A 15,003-nucleotide genomic window follows, 5' to 3' on the forward strand; every position below is an offset into this window, starting at 1 on the left:
AGGCGGCGGCACTGCACACAGTCCACACACTCTCAGGGTAGGCAAGGGCTCCCCTGGAACAAACTGTGGCCTGTTGGTGGTTACTAGTGCCTGGTTTTTCATTTTGATGGCGATGGCTCTTTGGTGTAGCAGTTCCTTCTCCAGCCCATGCCTTATCAATATTACTCCGCTCATCCGGACCGCCTTTCAGATCAGCTCTGGTCCCTCACAGCTCCCTTAGTGCAGTTTATATTTTCACTGTTTGGTCGGATCTGGCCAAGGTCCAACTCCCCGTCTGGGAAGGCCTAGAGGGCGAGTTCACCGTCATATCCTGGGCCTAGCACTTTGGCGCTCAGAGATGCGGGGCTAACTAAAGAGGAAGAACTATCTCGAGTGACCATTCGCACCACTAAACTTGTCCATCTCTCGCGGGGAAGGCTTCCCGAGGTGCCAAGTCGCCGAAACCCTTCCACAGCACGCATAAGAACCTCTCATCTGGCGTTTCCGACAGCTAGACTTCGTCCTCCACTCTCCGCCCGGATTCGCCCCGGAGCTGTGCGCCTGCGCTCTTGGGAGTTGAGGATGGGGCATTTCCCACCCGCCACCGCCGGAAGCCTTCACTTTCCTCCCTCAGGGTGGAGCGAAGTTTGGGCCCCAGGGTCCTACTACTTATATCAGTCTCCAATAATACTTGATATTAAAGTACGAAACGAGATGGGTTTATTTTTGGCCTAAAGTTAATTCACGTTCTGTTTGGGTTTACCCCTCAACCAATGTAATGGTACAGTCCCATATTAGCTCCGCCCCCTGACCTCCAGCCCCGTGACGCTCAAGGCGAAATGGCGTCTTCCGTTCTGTCGTCATCACGTTGCTGCGGAGGTAGGTCCACGCCGCAGTGCACGCCTCCCCAGCGCGCTGCCTCGCCTACGCCGTTGCTAAGCGGCCTTGGATACCTGGCCGCAGGATGCTGGGCGGTGTCAGGTGAAGATGGTGGTCACTGGGCCTCAGGTAAGAAGGGCTCCGACTGTGATGGGCCGGCATGGCCGTTGTAGCGTCCTGGGAGCTGGCGGGGGCCTCGCCGGCCTGTTCCTGGGGCCTCTGGACCAGTCTTGTGGAAAATCGAGGTCTTATGAGATAAAGTAAACTGAGGCCGCAGATACAGGCCCGGATTCCGAACTTCGGACTGCATTCGAATCTCCGTTGCCTGTGGCTGTGCTGTTTAGTTCTCTTGCTGAGTATCAGAGAGCATTGTCTCACCCCGTTTTCCTAGGAATCCTAGGAAATTGTTGGGAATTTGTCCTACAGCAAAAATAACGGCAAAGACAGACGTGTATAAATTCCAATAGGGTTTGTGAAGGCGAAATAATTGAAAAGATGTTCATGAAAGCAGTGGTGGAGTTCATTAGGGCATAATCATGCACTAGATCATGCAGCCACTATCCTAACCATGGAGACTTTTAGTTAACTGAGAAAGGCTGGATAGGGTATTGTATGTACACATTGGGAAAACAATAGTGTACAAGGATGGTTGGAACATGGAAAGATAGTGGTGCTGTAATCATGAGGTTTGTTTTTGTTGAGCTTACAAAATGATTTTAAAGTTCAATTGGAAGAAAAAATATGAGACTAGCCAGGAAAATTCTAAAAAGTTAGTGAGGATTAGTTCTCCAGCACCACCAGATATTATAACATTATAAAGTTATAATAATTAAAATAGTATAGAAATGAGCAGGAACTTACATGCAGATAGAAAATAATGGAATTCAGAATAGATCCAAATACAAATACTTCTAGAGATTTATTATGTAGTCAAGGGATATTTCAAATCAGCATTAAGAAGATGGTTTGATGTCAGGCAGCTTTATTGTAATTAAAAAAAAAAAAACAGTAATGAAGCTTATTTTGATCACCCAAATAAATTCCAAACAGACCAAATTTAACTTAAACACATAACAAAGTACTGGAAGAAAGCATTGTATTTGTAAACTTAGCACAGCAAAAAAAAATTTTTTCTAAATATGTCATGTAATCCAAAAGCTAGAAAGAAAAAGATAAATACTATTGACTCCAAAAAATTTAAAACCTCTGTTTGGCTTCCAAAATTCCGCCAAGCCAAACCAAAAAAGCTACTAGAAGCTAAGTCTAAAGACAGGTAAATCTATGAAAGTAATTAATGTCAGTTAGAAAAATATTAAACCAGGGGCGCGTGGGTGGTTCAGTCAGTTAAGCGTCCAGCTCTTGATTTCAGCACAGATCATGATCTCATGGTTAGTGAATTCAAGCCCCACATGGGGCCCTGCAGTTTGGAGCCTGTTTGGGATTCTCTCTCCCTTTCTCTCTGCCCCTCCCTCCCTCATGCTCTCTTTTTCTCTCAAAATAAATAAATAAACATTAAAAAAATAAAGAATCTGAAGGGCTATACCCCACACTTAACAGTAGTTAGCAGTCAGAAATCAGGTGGGCATCATGGTCTCAGGGCATAAAGGTAGGGTGATGGCAGGGCAGGGTCCTGAGAATAGGCTGGTGGGAAGGCCAGGGCCAGAGACAGGAAGCAAAAGCCAGAGATAGCCTCAGATTTCTGCGGCTGTGAGTATGCATTTCACTCTCAATCTTTGAGAATTGTAGGGATTTGATAACTAGGTTGCAGCTGTATTTCCTCTCTTGATAAATTAGAAGAAGACTATTTTTTCCATTTATGGTCTTTTGGAATATTGTTTATTGTTTCATTTTTTCTGATCTCTTCTTTTTTCCATAAGGTAACCATGGAGAAAGAGCTTCGGAGCACCATTCTTTTCAATGCGTACAAAAAAGAAGTATTTACCACCAACAATGGCTATAAATCCATGCAGAAAAGACTTCGGAGTAATTGGAAGATTCAGAGGTGACCATATATATTGTTTTCCTTTCTAAGTAATGACAATAGCCTGCTGGTAATATTGGAAAGTCTTTACTTTCTTATGTAAGAGGTTGTTTTGGCAGGAGAAATTCAATATGAAGAACATTCAGAAGTAAATAAATTGATTATAGAGGCGCCTGGGTGGCTCAGTTGGTTGAGCGTCCAACTCCTGATTTCGACTCCAGTCATGACCCCAGGGTCATGGGATTGAGCCCTACGTTGGGCCCCTCACTGAGCGTGGAATCTACTTGAGATTCTCTCTCTCCCTCTGCCCCTCTCCTCTGCTTGCTCGCTGCCTCTCAAAAAAAAAAAGTAAATAAATTATTATAAAAACATATTTTTTTAAAGTTGGCAATTAGTATATTAAGTTGTCCCCCAAATCACAAATCAAATAATTATTCTAATTATACATACACAACTTTTTAAGAGGTTAGAGGCTTTCTCCATATTTTAACTTCGGGCAATACTTCAGTTTAGGGAAAGGAAAGATGAGAATTCCTCTCTGCCTTTGTTGTGTGTGTAAATGGTTTTTCTTAATGGGTAAGGCTATGTAATTCTACAAACTAATGTAGAGTTGATTGAATTGGTAGTTGGAGGACTCTTTATACTCTTGTATGTTTAATTTGGGCATCTTGGCCTAGGGGAAGTATTTGAGGAGAGGCTGATCTCAGACAAGCCTGTAGAGGGGATTCTCACTTTGGGAGAGAGGCTGTACCTGATACCTCTAAATCCCTTCATCTCTGGGCCTCTGTGGCCTCTGGTTCCATACATTCTAGAGGCTAGAGTAATTCATAAATTGCTTTAAATTATGGATCTAATACTTTAAAAATCCTATTTCTAGTTTAAAAGATGAAATCACATCTGAGAAGCTAATTGGGGTGAAACTGTGGATTACAGCTGGGCCAAGGGAAAAATTTACTGCAGCTGAGGTAAGTAATATCCAAAAAGAAGAAATACAATGAGATGGTTGGCACATGAGCTCTGAAATTCCGGATATGAATCCCACTTCACCATACACTGTATCACCTTAAGGTAATCACTTTCATCTCTTTTTTCATCGTGGAGTTGTTGTGATCATTAACTGAGATAATGCATATAAAGTGCCAGACACATAGTTGAGGCTAATTAAATACTAGCCATACTTGTTTGCCACATTTGAAAATAGGAAAATTCCTTTTAAATTTAAGCTGTTTTTAATTCTATTTCATAGAGTAGACAAACATAAAACCCAGAACACAAGTATTGGTAAAAATGTAGAGAAATTGGAACCCATGTGCACTGTTGATGAAAAGGTAAAATGGCACAGCCATTATGGAAAACAGCATGGCAGTGCCTCAACAATTAAAAATAGAATTATCATATGATCCAGCAATCCTACTTCTAGATATATATCCAAAAAAATTGAAAGCAGAATCTCAAAGAGCTATTTGTGCATTCATGTCTAAAGCAGCATTGTTCACAATAGCCAACAGGCAGAAGCAACCTAAGTCTACCAACAGATGAATGGATAAACAAAATGTGGCATACATGTGATAAATTACTATTCAGCCTTAAAAAGAGAGGCAATTCTGATACATGCTACACCATGGGTGAATATTGAGGATGTTAGGCTAAATGAAATAAGCCAGTTACAAAAAGACCAGTACTGTATGATGCCATTTATACGACATACCTAGAGTAGTCAAATTCATATAAAGTTAGAATTGTGGTATTTTGATAGAGATTGCATTGAATGTGTACATTGCTTTGGGTAGTATAGACATCTTAACAGTATTTGTTCTTCCAATCCATGTACATGGAATGTTTTTTCCATTTCTGTCATCTTCAGTCTCTATAGAACTAGAGTGTATTATGCTAAGGGAAATAAGTCAGAGAAAGACAAATATCCTATGATTTCACTCATATGTGGAATTTAAGAAACAAAACATGAACGTAGGGGAAGGGAAGGAAAAATAAGGTAAAAACAGAGAGAGAAACAAACCATAAGAGACTCTTAAGGATAGAGAACAAACTGTGAGGGTTGTTGGAGGGAGGTGGGTGGGGAGGTGAGCTAAATGGGTGATGGGCTTTAAGGAGGCCACTTGCTGGGATGAGCACTGGGTGTTATATGTAAATGATGAATCACTGGGTTCTACTTCTGAAACCAGTACTACAGTGTATGTTAACTAACTTGAATTTAAATAAATAAACTAAAAGAAAAAAAAATCGAGGTAGCCAGTGTTCGAGGAGGGGGAAATGGGGAGTTGTTTAATGGGTATTGAGCTTCGGTTTTGCAAGATGAAAAGAGTTTTAGGGATGGATTGTGGTGACGGTTGCAAATAATGTGAATGTGCTTAACACTACTTAACACTACTTAATAATTAAGATGGTAAATTTTACGTTATGTGTATTTTACCACAACTAAACAGAAACCCCAGAACACAGCAAGAGCCTTTCTCACAGAGATGTGAAAGTGCTTTGGTGCTCAGGGAGGGTTGTGGGGAGCAGGGAGGTGGTGGCAGGGTGGCACCGGTGTGGTCCAGTCTTCTGCTCTGACTTTGGATGGGGACATAGGGAGGAGGTCTACAGGGAAGCATTTCTGTTCTTTTGTTTGTTGACCCAACTGCAAGGCCACCTTGTCACCTGAGAAGAGACATAACTGATCAGGTTCATTGAGAGAAGGAACAGGAATTCCTATTAGGAACATGGAGGTGGCCAGCTGCCCCCACCCAGTGAGAGCCTGAGGGAAATGTACACACAGTGTGCAGTGGCCTGCAAAGGAATACTATATTCCATATTCCCCGTTGATTTGGAGTGGCCTCACGCTACACACTACCTCCCTTCTCCTCCTCCTCTACTCCCCCCCCCCCCCCCAACTTCCCTTCTCCAACTAGTGAAGACAAAGAGACGTGAGGAGGTTTTGCTGAGGAGCAGGCAGTGTCAGGAAAGCCAGGGCATCTGGAAAGAGGGTCAGAGATAGGTACCTGGTCCTTTCCCCAAGAGGGAACAGGCACTAGGTCAAACCTTACTTCGAGCTCTTAGAGATGGAAGGCAGTGGCTTCCAAATGATAGAATCCCTTGAGAGGCATATTTAGCCTAATAAAATGTTCTCACACCAGACCAGTTCCTGGCACCTTGCCTTCACTTTAGAGGTGGAGCGAGGTAGGAAGGAAAGGCAGAAGCACTTTTAACTTTTTTATTTTATTTTATTTTTAAATTTTAGTTAACATGCAATGCAACATTGGTTTCAGGAGTAGAATTCAGTGACTCATCACTTACATACACCTTTATTATTCTGAATTGAAAAGCCCAGGTAATATAACCCACCACCATTGAAAAAAGTGTCTCAACTGTAATGTAGTTAAAAAAAATGAGTTATAAAAGAACATGTGTACTTCAAATTGTCAATGTTTTGGTGTGTATAAACACTAGAAGAATATCAGTTTGTTACTGCTTGAGCATACATACACTAGAGCACCTCTTGATATTCCACATTTTGAAACAAAGGCTAAATAGGTATGTAGGATCCCCATGAAGGGCACAGTCTTGTGCAGAGTTCAGGATCTGTGAAATTATGTCTCATTTGGGAGCAAGCCCCCTTGGTGATGTTAACTGTTGCACTATGTCTTCTATATTTGGGGGGCTGGGAGAGAGAAGGAAATCCAGGGAGTGTGCAAGAGTACAAAGGTTTGTCTGTAGTAAAGCTGGGCTGGGCCAGTGGTTTCCAAAGTGGGATGTGTGTGATCAATCACTGAGGTGCCAGGGGAAATGATATTTGTCATATCTTTATTATCCTTCACATTTTTCCTTTTTGGGAGTATGTTCTATGGTTATATAAATATACATACTTTACTTTCACATTATTTGCTGTTGGGGTGCTTGAGGAAAGTTGAGGGACTATTGGTCTAGACCACTCACCCCAGGTTTTCTCAGGCTGGGTCAGCAAGGTCAGCCCTAGATTTTTCTCCCTTCTCTAGCTTTGTGAAAACAAGAGAGAGCTTCCTAGAAGATAAGCAGATGCCATGCGTTTCTCACTAGGGCTTGATCAGTCAGTGACTTGACCAGAATTGCTCCCTGGGGGTGGTGTACAGTACTCTCATCCTGAGTCCTTGGCTGGCAGGGGAAGGTATGGTCTGGAGCGATAGTGTTCAACCAGGGGTGATTTTTTTCTACACACTCTCCCCTGGCCCCAGGGGACATTTGGCCATGTCTGAAGACATCGTTGGTTGTTGGCAGGAGAGGGTAGGTGCAATTGGCATCTGGTAGATTGAGACCGGGGATGCTGCTCAATGACCTGTGAGCTTCTTTTAGCTAATACTTTCCACTTTGAGTTTGCTTTCCAGATAGTCAGTGTGGAAAATGTCAATTCAGTTTGAGTATTTTGGGACTTTGTACTTAAAAACAAGCTTGAAATCCTACATAGAGAGTACATTTTATATATCTTACAGATGTTTATATTTAAGTGCCTCATAGATTTATTTATTTTTCTTCATAGTACTTTGGACAGAAGTCTTTGGGGTATATTCATAGATTTTTTTTTTCTTTTATGTAGTTTGAAGTCCTGAAGAAATACCTTGATGGTGGTGGTGATATCTTTGTGATGCTAGGAGAGGGTGGGGAATCCAGATACGACACCAATATTAACTTTCTCCTGGAAGAATATGGAATCATGATTAATAATGGTAATTATTATCATTTTAGTAGAGGTAGCCATTTCCTATTTATTATACATACTGTAGTCCTCTGGACCTAATAGTACAATGGGAAGAGCCCTGGGCTGAGGGTGCATGGTCCGGCATTCTGATCTCAGTGGCGGTCTCAGCCTTCTGGGGCTAGGCTTTTTCCATTTATAAAGTGGAAGGAATTGCAACAGAGTTCCAGGGTTTCTTACAGGTCAAGTTTGTATTCATCTAATATCAACCCTATTTCTAATTAAGGTGCAACTTCCTCTCTTTGCCCTTTAAAGATGCTGTGGTTAGAAATGTATATTATAAGTATTTCCATCCTAAAGAAGCTCTGGTTTCCAATGGAGTCTTGAATAGGTAAGCATGTTGAAAGCAGAAATGTTTTTACAAATAATTCCTATCTTCTCTCCTCTCTTCTCACACATTCTTTTCGCTGGCCCTTCTTTCTTGCCTTTTTGTTTTATTTCACCATATTGTAACTTATTTTATTATATTACTTCTCATTCCTCAAGTTATATTCCTCCCATCTTTTGAAACCTTATTGCACATTCACCTTTTTGTCAGTTAGAATGCATTCAGCTATAAGCACAGAAAACCCTATTCAAATGGGATTAAACAATAAAGAGACTTTACTGATTCATGTCATTGAAAAGCCCAGAAATAGGGCAGGGTTAGGGTGTGGATTGAAAATTCATGATGTTGTCGGGCTCCAGGTCCATTGCTCTCCAGTTCTCTTGGCGTTGCTCTCCTTTGTGTGTGGGCTCAATAGTTTTAGCAGTTCCCAAATTTATATCCGCACGCCACATCATGAGAGCCTGTCTTGGTCACAGCGTTCCCAGCAAGAGTAGTCCTGTAATTTGCTCTGGTGGAGCTGGCCTAGGCCAAATGCCCATCCTGAACTGGTCACTGTGGCAGGAGACATAGAATACCCTGATGGTATGGTGAGGTCATATTCTCTACCCCTGGAGCCTGGGATGAAGTTAATTTTTTTTCTGATTTACTGGATCTTAGAGGATAAATTAGGGGATTTGGCGAAGTGGGAGATGAATGCATGAGAGGAACACCATCAGGTGGCCTCTGTGAGCTTTTCCCTATATTCAAAAATTTTCATTCCACGCTTGAATTCGCTACATGCCAGGCACTCTGCTGAGTCTGATGATATGGAGTCTAGAATATAGGACTAGAATGTGGGTCTAGTCTAGAATGTGGTCTAGTATATTGATCCTTCCCTCAGGAGTCAAGAAAGAACTGATTCTCATATTTTAATGTTAACTTTTGCAAGCTACACAAAGTGGTGTAGGTGTATAAATGTACCTTTATTTAAGTTTCAAGAATTACATTTTGAACAAGTCTGAAAAATGCTTGCAGTTCATTCATACTTATTATTAATGAATAGGGTGTGAAATTCTAAAAATTTTTTGTTCACTAGATTTTTTTTCTTCAAGGGAAATCAGCCGAGCTGCAGGGAAGGCTGTGCCTGGAATCATTGACGAGGAGAGCAGTGGAAACAATGCCCAGTGAGTGTGTTTTCTGAGGCTACCTAAAGAGGATGTATTTATCATTTTAAAGAGTTTTCTTTTTCAAGTGAAGAGTTTTCATTTCTGATTACAAAAGTCATTCTTACCAAAAAAACCAATGTGAATAGTTCAAAGGAAGAAAATAGAAGCCCTCCACTTTGTAAATGTATGCTCCTTTCCCCAAAGATAATTATTCTTTTTTTTTAATTTTTTTTAATGTTTATTTATTTTTGAAGGAGAGAGAGACAGAGTGTGGGTGGGGGAGGGGCAGAGAGAGGGAGACACAGAATCCGAAGCAGGCACCAGGCTCCGAGCTGTCAGCACAGAGCCCGATGCGGGGCTCGAACTCACAAACTGCGAGATCGTGACCTGAGCTGAAGTCGGACGCTCAACCGACTGAGCCACCCAGGCGCCCCAAGACAATTATTCTTAATACTATGGTATTTAGATTTCTAGATTTTTTTCATATATAAAAATACAGATAGGTACCATATCCTTTTAATGACTAGATTAAATTTGAGTTATTCTAAGTTATCTAACCAATCTCCTATTACTGAACATTTAGGTCATTTATGACATTTTGCTTTATGTATTTATGTATTCATTTATTTATTTTAAAGTTTTTACTTAATCTCTACCCCAACGTGGGGCTTGAACTCATGACCCTAAGATCAAGAGTTTCATGGTCTTTTGACTGAGCCAGTCCGGAGCCCTGGTGATATTTTGTTTTAATAGTTAAACCTAACACATATTGAACACTTACTCTGTGACAGGAATTTTTACCTCTTTCTAATCATCACAACACACTAAGATTATAGACGAGATACCAGAGAGGTTAATTGCCCAAGCTCACTTGACTAATAAGTGTCAGAACTTAGTTTTAAACTTCTGCTCCATGGCCTATACTCTGAACTTCTGCTCCATGTTGATATTACAAACAGAATTTTATACTTGTTACTATAAATGAAGCACTTGGTGAATGTCTTTGTATGTACAATTTTTGTGCACTTATACAGATATTTTAGTAAGGCTAGATTCATAGCTTTAGAATCTCTGGGTCAAGCGTTTTCCAATTGATGCATTGCCAAATGTGATACTTTGGTAAATTGCCCTCCAGGTAGTTTATAGCACTTATTGTCCCTATGAACGTGCTCCTTTTTCCTCTCTTGCCAGCTTGCAGTATTCTAGTGAAGGCGATATCTCTTTCTTTTAATTTGCATTTCTTTGATTATTACTGAGTAGGATGACCTTTAAAATCTTTTGGCTGATTGCATTTCTTCTGTGAATTTCCTCTTCACTACTTTATGCCCATTTTTATTGTGATGGTTTGTCTTTTCTTATGCATTTATAAGACTTCCCTGTGTTGCAGATATTTTTTCCAGTTTACCTTTCTATTTTGAGGTATTTCACCCCATAGGACTTGAACATTTTATGGAGTTAAAGCATATTATAAAACTCTAGTGATTAAAATAATGTGGTACTAACACAGAAATAGTGAAAAATAAATAAATTAGAATCAGACTCAATATATATGAGAGGTGGGAATTATTAGTTTATAGTAAAGTGACGTTACAAACTATTGGAGAATGGATAGCACAATTGTGGGTAACCATTTGACAAAATATTTCCATTTTCACAACACACTCATATATTTCAGATGGATTAAAATTTTAAATGTTAAAAATATAAAACCATAAAAGTACTAAGAAAAAAGTATGGGTGAATATTTTATAATCTTAGAGTAGGGAAGATCTTTCTTAGGATAAAACCAAGGTAAAGTCGTAAAGGGGAAAAACGTATGGCAATATATATCATAGAGTTAATATTATTGATATTCAAGAACCATAATCTAATTTTTTTAAATTTGTGTCCAAGTTAGTTAACATATAGTACAATAAATTCAGGAGTAGAATCCAGTAATTCATCACCTACATATAACACCCAGTGCTCATCCTAACAAGTATCCTCCTTAATGCCCCTTGCCCATTTAGCCTGTCCCCCCACCCAAAATCCCTCTAGCAACCAACCCTCCGTTTGTTCTCTGTATTTAAGAGTCTCTTATGTTTTGTCGCCCTCCCTGTTTTTATATTATTTTTGCTTCCCTTCCTTTATGCTCATGTGTTTTTTTTCTTTTTTAAATTTTTTTTTAAATGTTTATTTATTTTTGAGAGTGAGAGAGACAGAGCATGAGTGGGAGGGGGGCAGACAGAGAGGGAGATACAGAATCTGAAGCAGGCTCCAGGCTCTGAGCTGTCAGCACAGAGCCCAACATGGGGCTCAAACTCACGAACCGTGAGATCATGACCTGAGCTGAAGTCAGACACTTAATCGACTGAGCCACCCAGGCGCCCCTATGTTCATCTGTTTTGTGTCTTAAATTCCACATATGAGTTAAGTCATATGATATTTGTCTTTCTCTGACTGACCAATTTCACTTAGCGTAATGCACTCTGGTTCCATCCATGTTGTTGCAAATGGCAAGATCTCATTCTTTTATATTGTCGAGTAATATTCCATTGTATATACTTACCATATCTTTATGCATTCATCAGCCGACAGACATTTGGGCTCTTTCTGTACTTTGGCTATTGTCAGTAGTGCTACTATAAACATTGTGGTGCATGTGTCCCTTCGAAACAGCACGCCTGTATACTTTGGAAAAATACCTAGTAGTGCAATTGCTGGGTTGTAGGGTAGTTCTATTTTTAATTTTTTGAGGAACCTGCATACTGTTTTCCAGAGTGGCTGCACCAGTTTGCATTCCCACCAGCAGTGCAAAAGAGATCCTCTTTCTCCACATCCTCGCCAACATCTGTTGTTGCCTGACTTGTTAATGTTAGCCATTCTGACAGGTGTGAAGTGGTCTCTCATTGTGGTTTTGATTTGTATTTCCCTGATGATGAGTAATGTTGAGCATCTTTTCATGTGTCTGTTAGCCATCTGGATGTCTTCATTGGAAAAGTGTCTATTCATGTCTTTTGCCCATTTCTCTACTGGATTATTTGTTTTTTGGGTGTTGAGTTTATAGATTTTGGATAGTAACCTTTTATCTGATATGTCGTTTGCAAATATCTTCTCCCATTCCATTGGCTTTTAGTTTTGCTGATTGTTTCCTTCACTGTGCAGGGGAGGGGCAGAGAGAGAGGGGGAGACAGAAGATCTGAAGTGGGCTCTGCATTGACAGACTGACAACAGCTAGCCCCGATGCGGGGCTCAAACTCACAAACTGTGAGATCATGACCTAAGCCAAAGTCAGATGCTCAACTGACTGAGCCACCCAGGTGTCCCGATCATAATCTAATTCTTAAGCTTTGTGTCAGCTTATCCAGTTGGTGTAGGTAAAAGCACTTGGACTTGGAGGTAGAAATTTTTATTTTTGTGTCTTACTTGCAAGGTGACCCAAGCACGTTACTCTTAGCTTCTGTTCCCATGTCTGTGTAATGGAGACAACATGAATCTTACAAAGTTGTTGGGAAAATCCAGTGAGGCCATACTTGTAGAAGTGCTTGGTAAGGCACATGACATAGTATCTTACCTGCTGTTGCATTATTATGTCCTCAGTAGTTGTGAAGGGCAGAGGGCTTGTTGGTTATTTTCTGGGTCATCCTGGAAGCAGCACTTTCTGGGCAGGCTTTGAAATGTGGAGAACTAGTTGTGCTTTATGTTTGGAGATATCTTGACCTATTGGAGTCTCAGGTTCTCATTTTGCCCATATTCTATCATGTCCCTTTTCCCTTCTCTCAGCCGTAGCCTCACTGGCTTTGTTTCAATTCCTTAAATACACGACGTTCATTCCCACCTTAGGACCTCTACATATAAGGCCCTAAGGCCTTACATTTAAAGTTGGGAATACACTTTCCCAGTTATTCAGTCTGCTAATCTTACTCATTCGTGTGTGGTTTGGAAAAGTCCTGTTTTTGTTTTTTGCATGGGTGTATAGCCTTATGCTCAAAGTCTTATCAAAATGTCAGTCTGATTGATTTCTTAGTAATAATAAAAGAAATAGAGGAGTATAAATAATAGCTGACAGTTTTCATCATATGACTCAAGTGTCCGTTCTCCCTTCCTCCTTGAGAATCATCTCCTTAGAGTGCGTTTGGGGAAAGTGTGGGGCAAGGATATGCACCGACATCCATGTAACCATTTTCCCCACATCCCTTTTCTTCCTGCATGGCAACTATTCATTTAAAAAAATTTTTTTTTAACGTTTATTTATTTTTGAGACATAGAGAGACAGAGCATGAGTGGAGGAGGGACAGAGAGAGAGGGAGACACAGAATCGGAAGCAGGCTCCAGGCTCTGGGCCATCAGCCCAGAGCCCGACGCGGGGCTCGAACTCACGGACCACGAGATCATGACCTGAGCCGAAGTCGGACGCTTAACCGACTGAGCCACCCAGGCGCCCCGGCAACTGTTCATTTATTTCTGCTTCTGGCCTAGGATTCATGGCCTATGGTCCCCTTCCCTGGGCTACTGCTTGGGTAGGGATGAAAAGGGGAGAATGGAGAATGTGGGGCAGGTGCCACTTCTCACCCACAATATGACGCAGAAGTCAGAGGGATAGGTGAGACTTGACTGAAGGGAGGGGAAGACTTAACACTAGCAGGAAATCATTGTGAACTTAAGCTAAAAAGAAAATTCTTTTAGCTTGGTCTAAGAGAAAGGAAAATTAACGTTATCTTTATAGGGAGCTCTTCATGGGTGCTTCCCCCCACCCCCTGCCGATTTCTAACTTTATGCTTTATTATAAGATTCCTGTTGCTCTCCATTCTGAGAGCACTTCCTTCAAATAACTATCTTTACAGAGCTCCATCTTACTTTCAGTAAAACCTTAACCCCTCCTGCAGGGGTTGTCCATACTGCAGGGTCTGCATCCCACCCTTACCCTCCCCTCCCCCCCTCCTCCACCATCCTATACCCTTTCTAGGAGTACATTGCCTCAAGTCAGACTGATTCACTCTAGATACTCTTAAGTCTTGTTAGGACACAGTAGGGGAACGACTCCAAGGCAGGTCTGTGTAGCAGGTCTTTATTCACATAAGTACTCACTGGTAACACAGCCTTCTAATGACAGCCACTCATTCCTGGAGATAACACCAGTCAGATCTCTAAGGAAGAGGAAAATGTTTACCTGGAAGACATTGTCACACAGAGCAAGCTCATGTATAGCTCTAGTTCAGCTCTTAGATGAGACTCCTCTTCCTCCTCCTCCTCCATAGGGATTTCTTTAGTTCTTCTAGTTACAGTCATTTAGACATACAATTAGAAGTTGTTAATTTACATTGATATATTTTTAAATACTTTATTAAACCAGTAGCTAGAGATATACCAGTTTTTGAGTTAACAAACTAAAGCTTAGAGAAAATTTTTTTTGCGTGTTTTTTTTTAATTTTATGTTTGATTTTGAATTGTTCAAGAAGCACTGAGATTATCTTCAAAAAAATTTTATTCATTTTTTTTTAAATTTTGATGATTTCTTTCATTTCTTACAGGGCTCTCACCTTTGTCTATCCTTTTGGTGCCACGTTGAGTGTCATGAAACCAGCAGTGGCTGTTCTGTCCACAGGCTCTGTCTGTTTCCCGCTGAACAGACCCATTCTGGCTTTCTATCACTCGAAGGTACAGCCTTTCTTAGATATGGGTGGATATGTTATTTTTATTATTGAAATAATAAAAACTACTATTTCCAGAGGGGTTTCATGTATTTTCTCATTGGTCTTTACAACAGCCCTGTGAGGTAGTACTTCAATTAACTATACTTTCCTTATGGGGAAGTAGCAGATCGTCCAATAATCGATGGAGTCAAGACTTAAACCCAACTCTTATCATTCTAAATCCACAGCTATTCCACTGTAGCATGAGGCTGTCTATATTATAACCGTCTGTAACTACAGGCTGTCATTCTGAGTGTAAGAGGACCCATTCAGGGAAAGGTTGAGTTAACAAA

General features: G+C 40.7%; 1 protein-coding gene across 1 annotated transcript in view; it reads left to right on the top strand.

Moving 5' to 3' along the window:
* The first annotated feature begins 835 nt into the window (after positions 1–835).
* Positions 836–15,003, top strand: part of IFT52 (intraflagellar transport 52) — a 33,793-nt gene continuing 19,625 nt past the window's right edge. Inside the window, exons 1-7 of the mRNA XM_025932261.2 lie at positions 836–987; positions 2,736–2,860; positions 3,717–3,804; positions 7,407–7,536; positions 7,821–7,896; positions 8,985–9,056; positions 14,549–14,675. Coding sequence (XP_025788046.1) covers positions 967–987; positions 2,736–2,860; positions 3,717–3,804; positions 7,407–7,536; positions 7,821–7,896; positions 8,985–9,056; positions 14,549–14,675 — 639 coding nt within the window. The 5' untranslated portion in view covers positions 836–966. The remainder of the gene's footprint in view (positions 988–2,735; positions 2,861–3,716; positions 3,805–7,406; positions 7,537–7,820; positions 7,897–8,984; positions 9,057–14,548; positions 14,676–15,003) is intronic.

This window comes from Puma concolor, chromosome A3, assembly GCF_028749965.1.
Source record: "Puma concolor isolate L17-30 chromosome A3, mPumCon1.1.hap2, whole genome shotgun sequence".
Taxonomy (NCBI): Eukaryota; Metazoa; Chordata; class Mammalia; order Carnivora; family Felidae; genus Puma; species Puma concolor.